The sequence below is a fragment of the Cydia strobilella genome, chromosome 5 (assembly GCF_947568885.1).
Source record: "Cydia strobilella chromosome 5, ilCydStro3.1, whole genome shotgun sequence".
Taxonomy (NCBI): domain Eukaryota; kingdom Metazoa; phylum Arthropoda; class Insecta; order Lepidoptera; family Tortricidae; genus Cydia; species Cydia strobilella.
This window is the reverse complement of record NC_086045.1, coordinates 9,363,289-9,380,181: the sequence shown is the minus strand read 5'-3', so window position 1 is coordinate 9,380,181 and position 16,893 is coordinate 9,363,289. Positions and strand designations below refer to the sequence as shown.

The 16,893-nt window shown below is 35.8% G+C and overlaps 2 protein-coding genes across 4 annotated transcripts in view; one reads left to right on the top strand and one right to left on the bottom strand.

Annotated features, from left to right (window-relative positions):
* Positions 1-16,893, bottom strand: part of LOC134741701 (troponin I) — a 443,517-nt gene that overhangs the window by 183,396 nt on the left and 243,228 nt on the right. The gene's annotated exons all lie outside the window — the stretch shown is intronic.
* LOC134741679 (protein scalloped) overlaps positions 1-16,893 on the top strand; it is a 73,961-nt gene that overhangs the window by 48,058 nt on the left and 9,010 nt on the right. The window contains exons 3-7 of one of the 2 annotated variants that reach the window (XM_063674551.1): positions 9,259-9,389; positions 10,300-10,429; positions 15,660-15,790; positions 15,879-15,977; positions 16,706-16,746. In XM_063674551.1, the coding sequence (XP_063530621.1) occupies positions 9,259-9,389; positions 10,300-10,429; positions 15,660-15,790; positions 15,879-15,977; positions 16,706-16,746 (532 nt within the window). The remainder of the gene's footprint in view (positions 1-9,258; positions 9,390-10,299; positions 10,430-15,659; positions 15,791-15,878; positions 15,978-16,705; positions 16,747-16,893) is intronic. The other variant, XM_063674553.1, reaches the window with a different exon arrangement.

The window sequence follows — 16,893 nt, the reverse complement described above, 5'->3', positions numbered from 1 at the left end:
AAATGTTTTGTTCAGATCACTCAAACACATGTATTGATTAGATAAAAGTTATGCCGTTTAATTCGTTGCCTCTAGGTACTTTTATTTTATGATCCACTCTGTATCGTATAAATTAAGCTTATTAAGAAAGGTTAGTAATCAATTTATTGCACACGACTCAGCTTTACATACAATTTAAGAACTTGCATGCTTTGCCCTCGCCACATTTGGGTACACTGCTTGACAATGATTCTTTGAGGATAGCAGTGGCCTTGAGGTTAGGGGGTAAGGTGTGTGAGGCGCACCGTTGTATATGCAGTGTAATGGTGGAGGAAAACGGGCATCACGGCTCGAGTTGCCAAAGGTGTGCTGGACGTTTCCCGAGGCACCATTCCATAAATGACATAATACGTCGGGCCATGGTATCGGCCAATGTTCCATGTGTTCTGAAGCCACCGGGTTTGTCACGCACGGATGGCAAGAGGCCGGACGGGTTAACGTTGGTTCCCTGGCGGAAAGGGCATTGTCTCTTATGGGATGCAACATGTGTAAGTTCATATGTTGCGTCTTATTTGAGACACACTCTTAACGCTGCAGGATCGGCGGCGGAAACGGCTGGAAGGCTCAAACACGCCAAGTACTCCGCCTTGGAGGTGGTGTACGATTTCGTACCGGTTGCTGTGGAGACTGCTGGACCCTGGGTAATGAGGCTCTGGAGCTTTTTAGGGAGTTGGGCAGGCGTTTAAGGGAGGAGAAATGATCCCCGCTCTGGATCTTGACTGGTCCAACAGGTTTCCATTGCCATACAGCGTGGGAATGCTGCAAGCATAATGGGAACTTTTGGGCCGGGCTGGGTGCAGGGTGGGGATGGGCATTAGTTTATGGTTGTTTTTGAAGAAGCTTGTTGCAGAAATTATGTTTTGTATTAGTGTAGAATAAGGTCAGGACGATGCTTGTGCGGATTACCTTTTTGTATGATTTAATTATGTTTGAATGAAATAAAATAATTAAAGAACTTGAGGTACAAAGGCGAACTAGTCCCTATAAGGGATCGCTTCCAGCTAACCTTCGAGTAGCTGAGTGGAAAACTCAAATAAGATAGATAAACTTTCGGAATGTATTTACAATCATATCTGAAAAAGTAAACTGACATATATTGTATGTTTATATAAAGTATTATTATTAATATTAACAAAAATAAATAAAGCCTAAAAGTAAAAATTATAAACTAAAATTAAAACGACATAAAACTACAACTATCCAAGACTAAAATTATAAATAATAAAAAATTGGCCAAGGCCGCAGTCACGACTGCGGTAATAAGTGTTCCGTATTACCGTCGTACGCAACGTTATGATGTGACGAATAAAATTTTAGGCATATTTCAAACACAATGAAATGCAAGGCCTTATAATAGGCCTATATGAGGAAGCTATAAAGCTTCTATCATTGCTGAAAAGTATTTCGACAGGTTTAAGACGACCGCTTTTCCATATAAAATGTTGTCCGTATTTTCCTGCCTGGATATTGACATTATGGAAAATATTTATACACAATTTATTGTATGTATATTAACTAAAGCTACCTACGCCCCTTCGTTTGATTTTATGAAAGAAGAGATTGTTTTTAGGGTTTCGTAGTCACCTAGATAGTTTATAGTTTCGCCATGTCCGTCTGTCCGAGGCTTTGCTCCGTGATCAATAGTGCTAGAAAGCTACAATTTGGCATGGACATGTCGCAGTACGATAGATAAAGACGTTATATGTATAGTTATAACCCTAGGGATATAATTATATGTCGTAACATAGTTATACGAAAGCGATTCATTACTATCGTACTAGGAATATAACTATAATACGTCTTTAGTTTAGTGATATAGTTATATTACTGGATTAAGTTTTATAGTAGTTATGGTATATAGGTAGGTATGGGCCTTTTTGCCTGATTTAAATTTTAAATAAATAAAAAGGAGTAGAGTAGGTAATAAAAAGCAAATTAAACATAATAATTATTTTAGTAAATATTTATGTAATAAAACAATAAAATACTTAATCAAAATCATGAAAATCATGAGTTACTGAATGTTATTTTAAGAGAATGCATCCTATGATTTATATCCTTATACCGGGTGTGGCCTGTAACACGAACACAAAAATAAACTAGGCTGTACAGGTACTCCTCAAACTGACCAACATTTTGTTCAACTACCTTTAAAAATATCTTGTGTTTTGATTTATAGTACAAGTTTATTCTGACACAATGTATTGCGTATTTTGGTTATGTTTAAGGAGTAACAAACAAGCAACATCAATAACAATGATTATGGCATACATTGAAGTATGAAAAATAGGAAGTCCAGACTTCATAATTTTTTAAAGTTTAGAACAAAAGTGTCACCGTTTGACTCCTCAAACGGTAACACTTTTGTTCTATTGTACTCCTACAATCTATGTTTTAATTATTTGCTCGTGTTACAGACCACACCCGTTATAATAAAACATATATGCTATCACTACAACGACAACAACGTTTTAATCGCGCGTAATATTGTAATATTTGTAAGACGAGCCACATTCACCAAGAATATTGCAATCGGAGTCTTAATTCGCAGCTGGCGAAGCGACCGCGATGATTCATTTACTAACTTTAGAGAATGTGTCTTTGCACTCTATTGTTACGTTATAAAGTTAAGAACTACCTATTTGGCAATAATAACGTTACGTCTTTACGATCGGCATTATAAATGAAGTTGGCAGAATTCTCTTCGTGACTCGGTAGAGTGCTTATGTTTATTTTTCACTGCGTGGTTTCCACAAATCTAAGAAACACTGACATCATTGTCAGTATATCATCGTAAAAGTCAATTGTAATAAATATATTTTTTAATCACTAATAGATAGGGAACAATTTTGCGGTGTATATTTAATTATGAAAGTATTATTTTGTTAATATATATATGTACTCGTACTTTTGAATTTATTTTATGAAAATAACCAGGTAATTAAGCAGCAACCTTAATTTCCTTTAAATATATCGAACCCTAAGATCCGAACTAACTTACACGTTTGACTTAAACGTTTGAACTTAGATTAAATTAATTATACGTCCAGTTTAGTGGCACAAAAGTAATGCCGTCACGATTTACACTTTGTCATTCTCTAACGCAGAGGTTGTAATTTATAATACTTGTTGCTCTGGCATCAACTTACCACTGGTATTCTCTTTTTAATACTACTACTAGTTACTACTATTAAACATTCAAAAAAGTTAGCAAAACACACGACTCTGGTTAACAAGAAACATAAACTATCATAAAGTTTCTAAGTATATCATCATTCAGTCAGCGAATTAATAAAACTCCTCGCTATATTTTCTGGCAAATGAATGGTGAGTTGCGTCTATTGAATAATTAATAGAAAAGGGGCGACCAAATTTGTAGAGTTTGATCGAGTATTAATAATAAATAATATCAGATACAGAAGGCGGTACTTTTGGACACGGCGTGTATAGTACACCGGTTCCTCACTCTGCGGCCCTGACCTCCGGCAGCTTGGGCCCTGTCTCGCTGCTGGCGGCACCCTAGGTTAGGTTTTTTATTATGTTTATATATTTTTTGTAAGTGTTTTTATATTGTACTTTTATACACAGTATTATAACTTGTTAATTCATTGTAATTGTACTAGATAGATAGAACTGCTCTTAACAAAACGCGCAAACGTGGAGTCACGGGACAGGCTGGCTATAGTGTGATCCACTAAATTGATGTTTATGTAACTGACTGATTTTAAAAATAAAATTTTACTTTACTTCTTACTTTACTTAACTTATACTCACATTGTAAAACCCTAACTGTAGACCCAAGTAAAATAAAGAGATAAATAATAAATAAATATTATAGGACATTTTTACACAAATTGACTTAGCCCTAGAGTAAGCTCAAGAAGGCTTGTGTTGTGGGTACTCAGAAAACCATATATATAATACATAAATAGGTACTTAAATACATAGAAAACAACCATGACTCAGGTACAAATATCTGTGTCATCACACAAATAAATGCCTTTCCCGAGATTCGAACCCGGGACCATCGGCTTCATAGGCAGGGTCACTACCCACTAGGCCAGACCGGTCGTATTAAGTATTTGTCAAGCGAATAAAACAGGTACCTATTCTTCAACCGTTAAAAAAAATCATAAAATCATAATTTGAGTTGAGAAACAAACATTGCAGGACCGGCTGATTTGAGCAAAGCGAATACTGAACGCCTGAACGGTCAACCAAAAATTAATTAACATACTTTGGCGCACAACCCTCGACCGTTGCTCGGACAAGGTGCGGTGGCGCCGCCGCGAGTTCACAGGTGGCCCGGCCCACCCCGCCTGCATAGGCCGGACTCCGGAGGGGTGCCAATATTAATTGGAACCAAAATTATTTTTCCATCATCCCGTTATGCCTATAACCTCTCTTCGCTCACTACGTATATTCCTGAAGGGAAATTATTCCAATTGCAGATTAGTAAATCGCAGGAAGGGTTAAAAAATTCATGTTCCTGTGAAAACACGCAATTTTTATTATAGATTCTAAAAGGGACACGCGATATCAAGGGACCGACAATATTAAATTGCCGGAATTATTCTGTTGCTGATATTAAATGCATTCCTATTTTAGAAGTCTCAGATCGCGTGCAACTGCGCCAGGCGCTACTTAAACAGAGGACGGCACATATATTTATTTTTTGGCCGTTTTTAAAGCAATATTGTGCAATTTATTTGCAAATTGGGAGCCTTATTCTGCATGGATTAAGACTGCAATTGATTATTACAGTTAAGTTATTATTTTTGTACTAGAAACTGGTTATTTACTAAATAATCTTACGCTTGCATTTTATATTATTTCATTTTTCCACAGCTTTCGACTAGACTTGAGTATCACTACATAGTATAAAACAAAGTCGCTTCCTGTCTGTCTGTCCCTATGTATGCTTAGGTCTTTAAAACTAGGCAACGGATTTTGAGGCGTTTTTTTTTAAATAGATAGAGTGATTCAAGAGGAAGGTTTATATGTATACATCAGCATTGCACCCGTGCGAAGCCGGGGCGGGTCGCTAGTTTAATAGTAATTTCAACCTGACATCACGACGCTTTCCTGATAAAAGGGTTACGATCTCACGATAGACGAACAACGAAGTGATCCTGAAAAAGATCTTTGTATCCTTTTGAGAACCGAAACACTAGAAAGTGAAATGCATATGAACCTTATGATGAGGTCAGTATGAGGTTCTATTAATCCTAATCCTACTAAAGAACGTTTTATTTACCTCTAAATTGTTACAACCCGTACAATTGAGACGTCCACTCGTACAAAAAAATGATAGATTTTAGACCCTACAGATGTAGTGCATAATTGTTTTCCATCGTATTTTCTCGAAAACGTTTGTTTTTGTCATGCTACTTCAGTCAACCTCAGTATTTTTTGTACCGAGACTGACTGAAATAGCAAGACACGTTCGTACGTTTCCGTGAAAAAACGATGGAAATAATTATTTGTGCAACAAGAGAGGAAAGTTGGTTTTTCTGGCGAGTGTTGATTTTGAGTCCCGAGAAAGCGAAAGATTCTACAATTGAATCACGAGCGAAGCGAGAGATTCTAAGTTAGAATCTTGACCGTAGCGAGGGACTCAAGAACACGAGATGTAAAATAATTAATCTCGTGTGACACATATAATTTGACACCTCAGTAGTGAGAACATATTAAAGGTTAAAATGTATTTCGAATTACACAGAATAATACAGAAATAAAATAAAAAGTATGAAGTGGCGGTTCATGGCCTTCACTAAATTAAAAAGCTACTTTGTTTCACTCCCTGGAGTGAGGAAAATCGCACTTTCGGACTCGAGACGGTTTTATATAATAAATATAATGCAAAATATGTAAACGTCAATTTAGATAATTATTTTTGTATAATTAGAAAGGTTTTATAATAGCAAAGAGGATATAATATTATAGAGCGGTACTGTTATAGTAAATTTTGTAACCACAGTAAATTCACTGCCATCTATCGACACACTTTAAAACTAAAAATGAAAATTTATAAAAATACGATAAAATGTATTTAAATATGGATAAATGACTTCACTTTCATTCTTTCACTGATATGCGTTAAAATTGTGAAATAACAAACGAAACCGAGAGTAGGCCAAACGTAGTAGCGACATCTGATCGAGAATCAAATTTTCGTGATTTTCGAGGCACGTTTTTTCCTTAGACTGTATCCATCTACTACGGAGTGATATCTTTGATATTAAAAAAATCCACAATAATAATCGATCTCGGCCACTACGCAATACACTAAACGTAACTAAAGTACTATTCTTCTCCTATCTATGCAGAATAGTTTGATCATAACGAGACCCCAGCGCGTTGATACGAGGGTCCCGGTTATTGCGGACACTTGTCATATAAACACAATGCGAGTGGGGGCACCAACGATGCTTTATTATTTTAATTATTGCACGTTCACGATGCGCTCTTTGTTAGACGACCGCGTCAGAGAGATTGCTTTAATGCGAAGTTGAATTAGTCACTCGCATGTGTTTGTTTTCATTCAACTGTAAAACAAAATAGTTCTTACACTGTAATCAAGTGAAACTGTAGTGTTGTTAAATTTAGAAAGTTACGCAAGAACATCACAAATGCCTATTATTTACCTAAAATTAGAAGTTTGTTCCATAGTTAAGTTTTATAACTAAGTTTAATCTGTTTTTTGTATGTAAGTACTTGCATACCAGTAATCTTATTAGTTATACATTCAGCACCTAATTAATTGTTTACGTATGGAAGTATGTATGTAATAAGACAAATAAATAAATAATGGTAAAAAAAATGGAATGGTAGCCGTCCGTTGTACATCAGTGTATAGGAAGACCTTTAAAGGTATAGGTTTAAAGACATTTATTCTCATAAAGATAATACATCACTGGCATGAGAACATATTTACATCTATTGTCGTCGAAACTAACTGAATTAATATAAACATATATTTTCCCAAATAAATTCTCGACAATAACGAGTGCTTGAAAAAATGAAACATCGATAAACATGTTACCGATGAGCTTCTTAAAGTCATAAATAAACGAATAAAATATAATATGCAACAATAATGAAAATGAAATGCAAATCTTGATAAGAAATATAAATATTTAATTGCAGCTGTTATTCCTATTTTGCCATTAAACAGACTAAAAGTTAAAAAATCTTAAAATAACAACCCTCGGTCTTAACATACATTACATTGCGCACAAATCTCGTTATTAAAATAATTTAATAAGAGGATTTGTGTGCAATGTAATGCAGTTATACTAAAACGCATATAAATTCGTTTTAGTATAACAGCACAATGCACGAAGCGAGTTTGCTTTTAACGATATGTTTTGTCAACAGCTGCGGTTTGTTGACGCGACATGGGATTACTTGTAAATCAACGTAGATCGGGGCTAACTAAAGTTAGAAATGAAACTCTTAGGCAAATAGTTCATAGTGTAAGTAACCACATGAGTAGGATACAGCAAAAAAGAAATTTGACAAGACGGATGCAGTAAAAAAAGCGTGCAGATAACTACAATATTACTAAACTAAACCATATTACGAGTACATTTCTTTCTAACTATTATTTTGCCTCGTATAATGTTTAATGCAATATGCATACACGCAGATCATATTTACTTATTTAGTGTAATTAAATCTACATGAAAAACGGCGAATACTTTCACTATCAGCGTGTCAGCGTCTTTCATGGATTTTCACCTTAACGCAACGCGGAGGGCGGGCGGCCGCATACTTTGCTCTCTCGACTCGCGTTCTTCATAACGAAATTCTCCATTTTGATATTCTTATATTATATTTATAAACATCTCGTACCTGCATATTTCTAGCAGTAAATATGAAAATTTTTCGAATGCCCACGAGCTTGGCTCTTGGATCTTGAGGGAACAAAGCTTCTTCGGTATTGAGATATTTCGGATTTCGGAACGCTTCGAATTCACTTTTATATATTTTATTGTGTTAAATATTTTCGGATTTATCCTCGACTCTTGCGACTTGCGCGTTTTTTTACATTTTCAACCATTCACCTATAAACTATACAAACAGGAAAGTAAATGATTAAATTGTTGTCAATTGACGTACTTTACCAATGCAAAGTAACCACAATAGGTACAAAATGGAAGTTTACAGTGTAAGCATCCGAAAGGGTAAACAAACAAATCGTCTGACGTAAGAGGCTCAAGAGACGCTAGCACAAACTAGCACAAGCCATTATACGTCGGCCCTTAATGATTTAAGAATATTAAGATGTGTTGGGATTATTACGTAAAAAAGGAAAAGTTCTGAAATTATAATAAAGCTTGTCTATTAGCAGACACTGACACGCTACCAACATTAGTTTAAAAACGCCATGTTTATCTGTCGCCAACAGGTATGTGAGCTGTGACCACATTTTAGAGATAACTGCTATTTGATGTTTTCCGTTCCATATATAAGAAGAAATATAACAAGAACGATTTTATTGATTTTCGGGAGTACCCTGTTGATGGAAAAACGTAGTCAATCACAGTCGTAGATATATATGTATACATAACCAAGAGTACTTTCTTAATTCAGTGCTAGTTTAGTCATTCTGTGGTTTGGAACAGTTCATTTAAAAAGGGTTTATCAATTTTTATAGGCAATTAAACATATGACATGAGAAATTCATAATTTTCGACTCGAGTCCAATCACAAAAAAAAGAAACTCGACTTGCTAATTAACCTAACGGAATAATTCAATACAACTTATAGGTATAGAAAAACTAAATATCAATGCATATCAGTTGCATTTAATTTGTATTAAATACAAATAAAATATGTTTCTTAGGGTATATTTTGATAACATATGACATACCCACGTTCAAATATGTGCATATAATAATTATTAAGGCATACCTATATTTATTTGTTTGACTAGTTTAGTTTTAATTAAGCAAGGATAAAATTCATTCCGCATAATATGCCATTTCATATAGCTTATAAATATTTAAAACTTTTACAAGCTAAACAATATAAGGTATTGTTTTATACTTACAGCAAAACCTTGTATTTTTTTTTAAAGTAGGTATACGGAACTTGTTGTCGGTTGTCAATAAAGCGTCGCTGCCATTAGGATCGCCCATATCAACAACTGATACCTTTCTTTTGGAAAATAAATAAATATATTGTATAAAAATATCGTGTAATTTGTTTCAGCGAGCGGCGCGCTCGCAGCCGGCACCATTGCGTCTCCGTGGAGCACGGCGGCCGGCGCGCCCGACACCAACGGATCGGGCGGCGCCGATGCCAAGCACCTCGACGTTGGCGACGCGAGCGACGATGAAAAGGTACAAATCCAGGATATCAGCGAGCGTCATGTGCTCTATTTTATCACTTAAAAGCCACACTATTTAAGGCCGCGGACTAGACACAAGGGGCGAGCGGCAAATCAAGGCCGTTCACGTTCATACATTTGGTCGAGCGCAACGCAATGTATGCTTGCGTCCAGTCCGCGGCCTCAGAGCCTAACAATTTTTAACACTACACTTGACCACTGATAACAATTATTCTACTCGAGTTACTGCGATATATGTACATACCAGTGATATCTATATTTTTTTCAGAATTGTGTTTTTATAAAATAAAATATACCGTTTTGACACGGAAGCCTAATAATAAGTTTTAAGCAAAAAATATTTTTTTGATACAAGCTTTTATCGCTGACAGTACTTTTCTTTCCACAAGCAACTAATACTCATCGAGAAAATTCTAAAAACCCCAAACACAATTACGTTGCATTGTTTTATCACAGAGCTCCTATGGCCACCTTCTGTCTCCATCATCAGATCTCATCGATGGTACCATAATATTGCATCATGAGTAAGAAATTCTAGGTAATGAAGAAGCATTGTAAAATGATAGGCTCGCCGCCGCATGATATTAACTCGCCGTTTAGAACAAAACAGAAACTACGCTTCGAGTGGTTTCAAGGAACCATGATTCACGATGTTTTCGTTGGTTGGACCGAGTCGGAGGCGAAATGTTATTTTTATTTTCTTTTGAGAATAGAAGCAAGCCATTAATTACAATGACGCACTCTTTGCCTTGCCGCGCATCTGAATCTGTAAGCAATATCGACAGACATACAGTCGTACGTCTGGTCCATATATTAAACCCGATTTCGTAATATCACGATAGGACATATTTTTAGAAACATCTTTACCTTCTAAAACAACATTGTTTATATTCTTTACCCAGGACTTGTCAGCAGCTGATGCGGAGGGTGTATGGAGTCCCGACATCGAACAAAGTTTTCAAGAGGCACTCGCCATTTACCCCCCATGTGGAAGACGGAAGATTATTCTCTCGGATGAGGGCAAGATGTACGGTGAGTCCGGACATGCTAGAGGAATTTAGCAATTTTATTGGTGTATCTGAACCGTAGTGTTATCTACGGCTAATACATAAGTATCATCCCTCCCTCGCTTCTCATTCGTTATAGAGGTGTCGCAATACATAAATGCTTCACATAGCCAATATGTCATTATTATAATGCGATATCAAGGCCGTTTCGCCCAAAGTGAACAATGGATATGGCACGAGACAAAAGCTAAGGTATTGATGTCAGCCGACAAAGCGGTTTGCGCAAAAAGATTCCGCGGAAAGACGTGCACAGACAATTATTATCTCTTTGATTGAACCACGTCTTTAATTCGAGGAAACTGAATGTTGAAGTCAGGTGGCCTTATTAGTCATTTTCAACGATTCCGATTCGGAAGACACTTTCAATTAATTTTGCAGATGATAACAACGTGCAAGATATTTAACAATTTATATGTAGAATAGTAGTAGATACATAGCAAATTATTACATATTCCGATTTAAAATCGAATTAATTTAACAAAACCGTACCAATCACCAAATCATCATAATATTAAATCTTACAAACAGATGTTCTCTTCTCAAATTGCAAAGACTAGGGTGAATTTTTTCACGTTACAATGTTAACTTAGGAAGCTCGTTAACAAGACGTGACGATCGCCACTTAAAACCTTTCCTCCCTTTAGTAAATTAAATGTTAAAGAAAGTCTACTTTGAATGTACGTAAGATATCAGTTATTTACATAAATTAAAAATATATTTAACGTTTTCCTGAATACATCTCTACACGTAATAGTAGATTGTAAGAGAGTACTATTTCTTTGACATCACAGTGTCACGAACAATATAGAACGCAATTGACGTAGAACAATTAAAGGCAGCCACTGCCATTACACCGCCGGACGCACATTAAGTTCGCGCCAACATTACGTCCTGGTTTTAATTAAAGGACTGCCCGCTCAGTGCCGTCGCGGGGCCAAATGGAATTGCTAAACAAATTTGCCACAGAGACGATGTGTCCACCTTAAGTGATTTAATAGACGGAACGAAATGCAATGTTTATCACTAAACCACACAATAAAGTGTTATTATGGTCAGATCGGTTTGTCTACTGCTCCTTTGGTAATGTGAAGATAAATGATGGCTTATTTATTTAGAAATGTATGGTCAGTAATATAAAGAAAAATAATTTACTCTGAGGGTTCGCGCATATTACAAAACAAATTAAATAAATGTAATTTGGACTAGTCCCTAGTAATTTGAAAGAGCGTGTATAATAATTGCGGACGCGAGTCGTCCGGACGATATATGACCACATTACTCGTGGACGTGTCCGCCCGAGCTTAATCTAGCGCTCTAAAAGTGCGTCACCCTTGTCCGGGCTTGTTTCTGCACCCACACCCTCGCCCTTATTCTTATCGATGTAGGTACTAATCTTATCATCTATTCACTAAGATGTACGATAAAGAGTTTTATTTTGTACAAGCGAGACATGAAAAGTGTTGATGTCTTCGCTACTTGATTCTATTTGTACATGTATAAAAGTTGACAACTGTTATAACACAAACTTATTTTCTGAGTCAAGTTGCTCTTAGTACAAAAGACGTTATGGATCGACATAATATATACCGACTCGCTGCATGGTAGGGTAAGTCAGACGAAGCTCAGCTGGTGCGTTATGTAGTTCGGAACAGTTTGCGTACTACGTCAGTACTCTGGCATCACTGCTTGCACGTTCGTGAGTTAAGACATTCAAAACCGCTCAATATCCTGGGAGTATGAAAGTTTCGTCGGCGCACGGTTTCACGTGGTCCGGGGGGCGGAGGGCGAGGGGTTAGCCGGGAGGGCTAAACTATGCGAAGAATGCGCAATTAGTGAGCGAGCGAGCGTGTAAGGGGCCCGGCCGCGCCGCTAGGCGGCGAACGCAGTAAGAAAATATAAAGAAGGGGCGGGCCGCCCGCGCCCGTTGTTTAGCGCCCCGCCCGCCTTTGGGCATAACTCCCGTTTGTCTCTTGAGAAATCCTCCTTAGACCCATCGCAACTCAACCCTTCCCGCGAGGATTTGCTTCGCATAGCTTCTGTTTGGGTCAGCGTGAAATTTAACCTCGACGCCCGTACAAACTCAATACTTATTTTTCCTATTGAATATTTTATTGAAGGAAAGCTCATGCTGAAACAATCGCGAAACCACTTTTTAAATACGACGTTAATATGTTTCTGATGGATCTCCAATATCTCTAACGGAATAAATTACGGCTATGAAAGTTGATAACGATACGGATTAGAAAAAAAGAAGAAAGCTTAAATTGTCAAATGACTTATGACTCAATTAGAAACGCGGTAGAAGACACGATTATTATTGGGAAATAGTATTACATTTTCTCAGAGTATACTTAATATTCAGTTAGAGCGCACACGCACGATTTCATCCGCGCAAAGTGCGCGAGAGCGTGGCCGCGTCGCGCTGGCAATGGACCAAATTAGCCAACTAACGAAGTAATAAATAATGATCTCTTGTTTTTTCTATTCACTGTGGAATAGAAACGTTTCGAGTTGATCCTTCTGCACGGGAGTATTTTTAGAGGGATGGATGCACACGACGTTTCGGGTGAAAGCACTCTTAATGCCCGATTCGCGGGCAGGGATCTCACTAAGTGGAAGTTACACTTACAACGAATAACATGCGGCGTGTTTATTCTCCTTACTAATTCGTGTTAATAGCAATTTGTTAGAGTAGCCCCGCATACTAATTTTAGCTTAACACCCGCCGTGAACATTTTATGATGGTGCCATAATTTCGTAGTAATTTCAAGAATGTTTGGTTTAATAGACATTCTAAAACTTTGTTTAATTCTATAATTGTGCCTGAAGTTGATATGCTTGAATAATAAAATAGTGTTATACATATTTATAATAGAATATTAAATGATCTTACACTCTGATTATTTAATACCTACATGAATCTATTGCTTATGGTGTAACTGATGTTAAAAATAAATCAATTAAATAAAGAAGATAGTATTTCTTACTTAGTTGCAAAAAATGTATAGAGAAGAATTTAAAAATATTTTTACTAGTATTTTGTACAAATGTTATGTTACAAATATTTTGTAACTTTACGCGTTATACTCATAAGGTTAATTTAACATTTAATTGAATCTAGAAGTTTTGTAATAACATAACGAAATAATAATATTTTACACAGTGTCAATACATTAATTATCTGCATATTGCTTTTAGGGATAATTAAATTCGATATTTTCCATAACTGACCGTCAAAGTTAACCGCACCAATTTCGGCACATATGTATTCCATGTTCTATTCGCCTCACCGAGCCAGCAAGGGGTTAATTAAATTCGCACCAGCCGCCTCTCGACGCCGTCGCATTCCCCGAATTCAATGAGATTTCAATTTACTTTGGCCCGTGCGAGTCTGCCTTTATATTGTCCATGAATTAATACACTATTGTCCAAATTAAAACTGTGACTCGAGGTTACATGTCAGATTTCAGTGTCAATTGTTTGAATGTGAGTTCGTTATTATTTTCCTAACATGTGGTAATTAGGTATAAAATATTAGATATGTACATTGACAAAACGCAGAACGTAAATGTGAACATCGGGGTAAGATAGATAAAGCGGACTTCAATAAAAATGGCAAATAATATAAATAAAAATAAGTTTTTGTTAGCATTCGACATATAAACCTAATATTTTTACAAGTTGTTTTTACTGAAATCAAACTATCATTTATTTCAACTAATAATTGCTATAAATAAAGATTTAAGTATATACCTAAACTATTGATGAAATGATGGTTGTCCTTAAAAAGTACCTACGAGATTACGGAATAACCCTACCCTAATTTACCCTAAGGTAAATTGGTTTGTTGACATTATTGGCAATTTCTATTGAACTCCACTTTAGGTAATGATACTCATGATTAATTTAAATTATTAAATGAAGTTAATCGCTAGGTAACCGAGGTAAATGAGTATTATCGTAAAATGTTTATGATAAAATTAATATGAACATATTAACCGCTTTAAGAATTCCGTGCCCTGGAAATTGTCCGTCGGTCTATCTGTTTAGCCGTTTGTCAACGAGATGTATCTCAAAAATCTCTTCAGGTTGACGGTAGTTGATATTTTCACAGATAGGTACATGACATGACATCAAAAAATAAAATAATAAATATTTACAAACGTAACCTCATAAATAAACGTGATAAGCACTCGGTTTTGAGGCCTGTCGGTCAGCCAGCTTTATGTCATAACTCGTAGGTATTAGACAGTTAAAATTTACGGTGACTTTTTAGGGTTTTATTATTAACAAAAATAAAAATAAAATAATATAAAATATCAAAGGGCATACCAGAAACGTATTGTTTGTTTTAAAAACATTTAAAAGAAACGTATCAAAAAAATTAAATTTAACGGTGTATAAAGAAAAACTGAAGAAACTATTCTGCATAGGTATATGGAAACACTAATAAAAACCATTAAAGCATGGGTCGGTCCTAATATTTTTTTAAATCTTTTCTTATAAAATAGGAAGTCCTCTTCTTCTTCTTTATATTTAAGAGCTGTGCTCTTGTCGGTGGAGTAAACTCTTCCGGTCCTCTGCCAACGCCCTAACCTTCTGGTATGACACGACCGGAACCTTTTATTTTATTTGGTTGAAATAATTTATTCTCGGTCTTTCTCTTCTTCTCTTACCCTCTATTTTCCTTCTATGATATTTTTAAGGACCAGGTCGTGTCGTAGCAGATGTCCAATTAGTACTCCTCTTCTATTTTCTATTGTCTCTTACTCCAACACAATTTAAATTGTTATTTATTTATAGAGTTTATACCCTCAATTAAAATAAACGAATTCCGTGGCCTCGCTTTTAGTCAAACCTCCCTGCATTCCAGCCCGACTACAGTTTCAATTATTGAAAATAGCTATTCAAAATATTTTGAAAATTGTTTCATAACGGATCGACTGCGAGGCTGCGCCGGCATTGCATTGTACAGTATGCGTTTTAACTGTTCAGCTATGCGAGATATTTTACGAGTTATTTCAATTGACGTAACTCGTATTAATAACTTAAATCGAAAATAAAAACTTTGCTCATTCCGATATTTCAGTTATGTATTTTGACTAATACAAATTATATTTATTTCATAAGACCAATCTTCAATAATTTATAAAAAAAACTACAGAAATTAAATGCAAATTTTAATTTATTTTCAGGACGAAATGAGCTGATAGCGAGATATATAAAATTAAGAACAGGAAAAACACGCACAAGAAAGCAGGTGTCATCACATATACAGGTGCTAGCTAGGCGGAAACTTCGTGAAATACAGGCTAAACTTAAAGTGGTAAGTAATATGTCTTATAATGTAAAATGTATTTGTGATCTGTCTGTCTGTCTGATGACTTTTTTTAATGGAATGTAACGACGTCCAGGATGGTGGTATGATGAAAGAAAAGGCCATGCAGTCAATGAGCACCCTCTCTAGCGCACAGATCGTGGCGGGTCTGCCACATCCAGCGTACCATCATACGGTACTGGGCTTGCAAAAGGCATGCCATGCCTGTTGTGTTATACGGCAAATTTAATGATCATTTTAGAGCGGGTTGCACCACGCACAATCAAAGAGCTGATTAACGTTTAAAATTACGGTAGCAGCTGTCATCTCGTATAACCTAAAACCGACAAAACTAGATAATCAACTACGATTACAGACGGTTTGGTGCAACTGGCCCTTAGTATGTTGCTTTTTAAATTCGGAATATTAATCCCATGTGCACGTGTTTCAAATTTGATTATGTGATATATTGAAAGTAGATATAACAATAATGCTTTTCGCCGTAATTATTAAAACGTAAAATATCATTGAGTACGTAATAATAATCATACCACAATATATTTAATCAATTCGTATTTAAAAAGCTACTAATAACAGACTTTAATAATTTGACACTCTCTGTCCCTCTCCTTCTAACGAGCGTTGTCTCGGCATTTTGCCACGAGCACATAGTTCATTAAGGAAGCTAGGGGTAATAATCTGTCACTGTAAAGGAGAAAACATGACGCTTAGCAGTGTGTAGTTTTTGTTGCTAATTATCCACGTATTTTTACATTAATTTTTGATTCCAATTAGCCAACGATTGTAGGCTTTAATTGAAATAACATGTTCGGCTGAACATAACATAGATTAGAAAGCTTATGTTTTATTTAACTAAAGTATCAAGACGAACTACATTAAATAGAAATATGTTTTATGTTTCAGCAATTTTGGCAACCAGGTTTACAAGCTGGAACTTCACAAGAGTAAGTATTGAAATTTAAAGTTAAAGCAACAATAATAATTAAATTGTGATTTTTTAAGTTTTAAGTGTCAAATGTTCATAAGTTATAATAACCCCATAATCTTTGATTAATTAACAAATCAATGAAACTATACTACACAAAGCGCAC